General features: G+C 36.5%; 1 protein-coding gene across 1 annotated transcript; it reads right to left on the minus strand.

Annotated features, from left to right (window-relative positions):
- Positions 1–5410: 5410 nt before the first annotated feature.
- LOC137726884 (uncharacterized) lies at positions 5411–6216 on the minus strand. The gene has a single exon (XM_068465836.2). It carries the CDS (start codon positions 6145–6147, stop codon positions 5656–5658), a length of 492 nt encoding a protein of 163 aa, XP_068321937.2. The 5' UTR covers positions 6148–6216; the 3' UTR covers positions 5411–5655.
- Between the last annotated feature and the right edge of the window lie 206 nt (positions 6217–6422).

Below are 6422 nucleotides of genomic sequence, written 5' to 3' on the forward strand. Positions count from 1 at the left end.
AGTTACCTAATCTGACCTGTACGACTGCACCTATTGCTCATCCATCTATGCTAACACATTGAGTCGGCACTGCCTAGTGTAGTCTATACGATAAGCTAGGTGAGATAATAATGCTTTAATGCTACGATCACATGAAGCTTGCGCTAGGCACAGTCACCATTGAGTCGAAACCACCTATTGTGGTCTATACGACAAGCTAACACCTACTTGGATCCAAGGCGAGCGTGCGGTGCCAGGGGGTGAACATACACGTGAAGGCTAGCTTGGCCTCAAGCTGAGCACTCACCTGAGGTGTAGCATTGATGAGCACTACATGAATATATGCATGCCATAATGATGCAATAATTCCAATCAACATAATAAACTTACCTGTGCATCCCGTATGATCATCTTGGTATTTCACAACAATGCAACATTTCTCATAACATAATTTAATCATGGCATGAAGTGCATAAATCAATTCAAAAGCATTTATGGAAGCTATATATATATATAGTACACAAAGGAAAAGACCCACTCACCTGGAGTCCGCGCTACAACTCCCTAGCACGAATATCGAGGCATCAGGAATGATCGGCTCTTGTGGCCAATTATCAAATCACGTCTTAGAATTTTTATTGATATAACACGTAACTTACATAAACACATCCCCAAGGACGTTCTAGAATGGTTTGAAACCCATTGACCAAAAGTCAATCGTCGATCAAAGGTTGGAGGTAAGGTCCATAACCCTACGTAACTCAATCTGGAAGATCTGTACCTCGGATTTTCGATCTATAAGTTTCAAATATCCAAATTATGCTTTTAGAACATCATACTAAAGTTTCATTACGATCCAACAGTTGGATCTCTGCCAATTATAAATTCAAGTGGCAATCAACGTTTAATTTTACGAACTTACGAATCTAATTTGGGAAGATCCATACGTCGAATTTTCAATCTATAAGTTCCTATTGTTCTCAAATATTACGTACTATAATGTATTAAGGTTTGGTGACGATCCAACGGTCGGATCGTTAATTCATATAAGGATCAAGTGACGGTCTCTATCATAACTATGTTCAAAAGATGAGATTTCATCAATCAGACTTCACCTATGGAATTGGGGTATCATACTTAGCTTAGGAAGCTTAGGGGGTGCCTCGGCCCATGCGCCGTCACACACTGCGGCCGATCGCCCTGACTCGTTGAAAAAAATCAACTATTTCTAAAAATTCTCAAATTTCACAGAAATGAAGATCTCAATGAGTAGAGAAAATTTTATACCTGTAACCAAGTCCAATTTGGCCGGGAAATGCCTGAATTTTCCCTCGAACGGTCGGAACCCTAGTTTTGGGTGAGCTTCGATTCGTCGTCGCCAGTGCTCCACCGCCACTACCAATGCTTGGGCCTTATTCCTGGGGTTGATGGAAACCTTTTGGTGGTGGTGGTGGTGGTGGTTGAGACCTTCGGAATCGGCCAAATTCACCAGAACACCTTCGGATTCCACGAGTTACATTCTCCTCAAATCGGAGGTTAAACTTGTAGGGTCTAAGGTGGAAATTGCAGGAGGAATGACGAGGAGACGTTTATAGGTGGTGGAAAACTTCATCTCACTGGAAAATCGCCTAAATTTGAGGTTGTTGCCGTCGTGGGCTATTCTCCGACCCGACTCGCTGGCTCCCTCATTTCCTTATTTCTTCTCTCTGATTCGTCATCACCACCTTTTTCCTGATTAGGTAAGAACCCTCACTCTTCCTTCGATTGGGCAACTCTGCCCAATCCTTTCTCCTCCATTTCTTATTCTCCATGATTCCTTCCTTTTCCCCACTCAGCCACACACATGTGGCATAATAATTTAATAATATAAAATAATATAATATAATTAAAATAGTGATTTCTTCAAAATACTTTCGGATTCGTAGCTTCGTAAAACTTTAACCGTAGCTCCAAATTCACTTCCGCTTGCGTCTACGAGTTCGTATCATTGTGTACTACACAAATAAGCTAAAAGAATAAGTCGGATGTCTCTCTATACGTTGGTCAACGAAAGTCAATCCCCTCGCCTCTAAGGCATTTTTTGTAAAATCACTATTTTAAAATTTATAAAATTGTAAAGGCAGGGACGGGTTGTCACATGGTTTAAATTCGCCTCTGGCGAGAATCGAACCTAAGACCTCTTACTTACAAGTACATGTATTAATGAATTTATTAATAATTTTTTAAAATAAAAATTAGTAATTGATTTAAGATTTTAATAATCACACCCTTATTACACTCTTAATTAATTTTCAATTCAAAACATTTCCAAAATAAATTAGAATAAGTTTGTACCCGTAATTTTGTTTTATAAAAATAATTTTAATTTTTTAATCTTAAGTGTACCCATTCATATATATATTAATCTTAAATGTACCTATTTTTAAATACATCAATTAATTATATGTAAAATGTATCATTTTTAATACGATGTACCAGTTTGTTATATTAAATCCATTCAATTTTTTTCTAATCCATTTTTTCAAACTTTTATGGTTACATTCTATTTCGTTGATTGATAATGTATCCATGTCAAGTTTAATCAAATAAATTTAATAATGTTATTAAGCCTAGTATCTATTATTTTTCAGTGGTTTTGAAAAATGTACCCATGTTTTGTTACAATATTTTTTGGTTAATACAATATAGTGTAGCTTATAATTTATCCTTTAATATTTTCAATCCCATACAATACCACAAGTTATAGGTTTTTTTTTTTAACAAATGACAATATCTACACTATTTCAAGGCATTTGCATCTACAATTAAAGATGCATTTATTAAGCAAGATAATCCAACAGGTATTTTTGGCTAATGCAATTACCCAAAATTATAAGTCCTAGTCATTGTAGCTTACAAAGTAACAGTTTTAATTATTTATTTTCGGTTAACAGATGTTTCATTTGGAAAGCCGAATGGGCAAAAGGATAGGATAGAAGAATAAGGCCGACAACCTGGGATTGGTTGAATAAGGTGTATATGTGTTGAGTTTATATCCACCTTATTCAACTTTGACATGAGATCTTTGCTACCCTTAGTTCCAACTTTCTAAGTTCATGAGCTTGATGCCTGGCCATGATATTGATGACCCAACCTGCCCCTTCGTTTTAATCGTTTTTCCTTGTGGCAACCTATCTTCAAGGGCATGCATGTCCCAGATTGATTGCCCAAAAAACAAGGGCATGAGCCTATGACTTTATGACAAAAATCATGACTTCATAATCATATGGGCACACATCTCTTAAATTAAAAGTTTCAAAATACGATCAAGAGAAAGGAAAGAATGAGAAAACTCATTTATGGGACAAATTTAGCCCAAGATCTCCCTGGGTTCGTGGGATTGGCCTATCATATATGTATATATTTTTAGTTTTATATTTATAAATTCACTCCAATGACTAAGATCTAATTTGATCAAATCCAACGGTAAAAAAATATCTAACGGTCCAAATTTAAATTCAACGGCTAGAGTAATTAAAAAAAATTATTTTATATGTTTTATATTCTTTCGTAGTGTTTTGTTTCATGATGCCGGTTTAGTGATTTTCGATATTTATTGAAATCTAAATATTTTTAGGATAAAATATTCATAAAATTAAATTATGATAGTTTACATATATTTTTTTTAAAGTTACTTTAAGAAAAAAAATTATCCTAAATTCATTTTTTAATAATTTCGGGCTAAAAATTTAACCCAGAAGAGTTGGAGGAGAAAAACTGTTTCTGGGTTAAAACCTAAATTTTTTGGGTTAAAAATTTTAGGTTTTAATCCAAAGGTTGGAGATGATCTAACGGTGTCAGTGTGAATATTATAAGCATTCTACCATTAAAATTGTAAATTGACCAGCTTCAACTTCATAGCGATTTAATCATATTCTTGGTGACGTAATAACTTCTGGTGCTTAATTGTGCCATTCAGCTATGAAACCCATACCTAGCTTAAATCAACGAAGACAAACTGAGTAAACACCAAGTAAATCAAAACCCTTTTAATTTGTGGACCATGGAATGCTAAATGTAGCACCCGTATATCCTGTGATGAAGGAAAAATTTGCGCTCACCATGCATGTGACACGCTTCAAATGGTTTGGTAAGATCTAATAACTAGCTGCATTTATGCATGCTCCATTTTACTGGGTATATGATATGGTCCCTCAACCAGAACACTTGAAGCAGCATGTGGTTGTTCTTTACTGCTGAGGGACGTTGATGCTTTCTGGCTACTATATTCAATTCAGTCTGCCATCCAAAGCTAACATTGGGCCTCCTCATAATTGTATCATTTTACCAGACACATTTAATTTATCACACTTTATGATTATGTCTACAGCCATCGTCTATACTGAGCTCCACACATTTTTGTCAGGTGACAGAAATGGAGACTTATTGGCTTTAGTTTGCAAGGCTAAGAGGAAGTAATAGCCTTAGGGAAGAAATACATATGGTCCAAACCCAAACCTTAGTATTGCAACATATCAATATGAAATAATAACTATAGGGCTCCATGTTTAGGATTGGCTTGGCTTGGATAATCCACTAGATTCAGTGAATGTTAAATAGAAGTATGGATGTCAACTTGCATAGTTATTCATGTGAAGATAAAAGACGGATAAGTCATGAAGAAAATTTGTCTCTCTCAATCTTAAAAAACTTGTCTCTCTCAATCCTATCATTTTTGTGGGATGAGGAGGGGATAAGTTTCCTTCATGATTTTTTCTACCTTCACTTGAACAAAATATGTAAGTTGGCATCCTTATTGTGATTCAAAATTCAAATTCATGTGGAATGTTAATCCTTTTTGGCCTGATATGATATAACTAATTAGAGAACCAAATTAATGCAAAAGATGCTAGTTATGTCGGTCAAGACTCAAAAGTAGAACGCACAATGCTGCATAATTTGGAATAATTACTCTTGGTCAAATTTCACATGCACTATATATTTGTGATTTCAGATAAGTAAAAACAAAAGTCACCAAGATTACGTTCTACTGATATTTTTTGTACTTGTAAATTAAATATTTCATGTTCGACTCATATTCTCTGTACTTGTAAATTAAATATTTCATGTTCGACTCATATATATTTCATGTTTGACTCGTATAGACTCATATGGATAGTAAACATTTTCTATATTAAAAGGGGATACTGAGTAAAAACATCAATCCTAAGACGAAGATTTCCGTTTCACTTTTTTTAAACACTGAAAAGAAAATAAAACGAGGATTCTTGAGGGAAATGCAAATGTTATAGAATGCATATAGCCCTGTGAATTAACATTGTCACCAAGCAAATTAACTAGCTGCTGGATGGATTCTGGGAAACATTTGATGTACTTTTTAGCAAATTCTGAAAGAAATTTTATACTATGTTATTTAGAACAGAAACATGGATTAAGAGACGAATGGATTTTTTTCATTAATATGCACTAAAGAGGGAACAGTGGTACAGAACAATATGAGTTGCTGAGATTAATAAAGATGACAGAAACATTAACTAGCTAGGAAGACATAAGTGAAATAACCCTAGCTCATAATCTCAGTCACATATAATTAACTGCCAAATACACTTCAACAACTAACTTAACAAATAAACAAAGAAGTAGACATTAATAATCCAAACATTTTAACTCAAGTCTTCAAGGGTAAGGAAGAACACCACTTCCACCACCAACACCACCACCGACTCCCCCACCAACACCTGCACCAGCACCACCCAAAACACCACCAGCTGCGCCACCTAATCCACCAAGTCCACCCAAGCCACTTGTCCCTCCCAGTCCACCGACACCACCCAAACCGCCAGCTCCGCCTAAGCCACCAAAACCGGGTAAGCCACCACTACCACCTAAGCCACCGATTCCACCACCACCACCACCAAGTCCTCCAAGGCCAGCAACTCCACCTATCCCTCCAGCGACGCCACCAAGTCCGCCAGGAAGACTGCCACCAACTCCTGCCCCTGCTCCAGCAAATGGGAGCCCACTGTCGCCAATGCCTGAGAAGCCGCCAGCTCCACCAATAAAGTTCTTTTGGTCTTTGAAACCAGCGTCATTTGGCATAGGCACATTTCTAGCTGTTGTGTGAGCTACAACTAGAGCAAGAACCACCACAATGCACCACCTTGACATCTCTCTCTCTCTCTAGATTTTTCACTGCTTTTGGTGTCTCTAGCTCACTTGGTTTAGAAGAGAAGTGGGTTCAGGGTTGCTTTTAAAGGCAAGATGAGCGGTGGGGGGCAGTTGTGCGTAGTAAAGAAAGTTTAATGCACAAGGCAGGGGCTTTACTTTTGGTAGCTAATAACTAGTTAGCTAAGCTGTCATATATATCTGAGGCTGGTCGATAATCTTGATGATAAAGCTTAAAACTGCTTAACCATTTTACTATACAAGATTCATAATTCAAT

Source organism: Pyrus communis, chromosome 5, assembly GCF_041283825.1.
Source record: "Pyrus communis isolate YQ-2024b chromosome 5, ASM4128382v1, whole genome shotgun sequence".
Taxonomy (NCBI): domain Eukaryota; kingdom Viridiplantae; phylum Streptophyta; class Magnoliopsida; order Rosales; family Rosaceae; genus Pyrus; species Pyrus communis.

What these genes read in the sequence shown, in the direction of transcription:
- LOC137726884 (XM_068465836.2), bottom strand. Translation starts at nt 6,147, where the DNA reads ATGTCAAGGTGGTGCATTGTGGTGGTTCTTGCTCTAGTTGTAGCTCAC.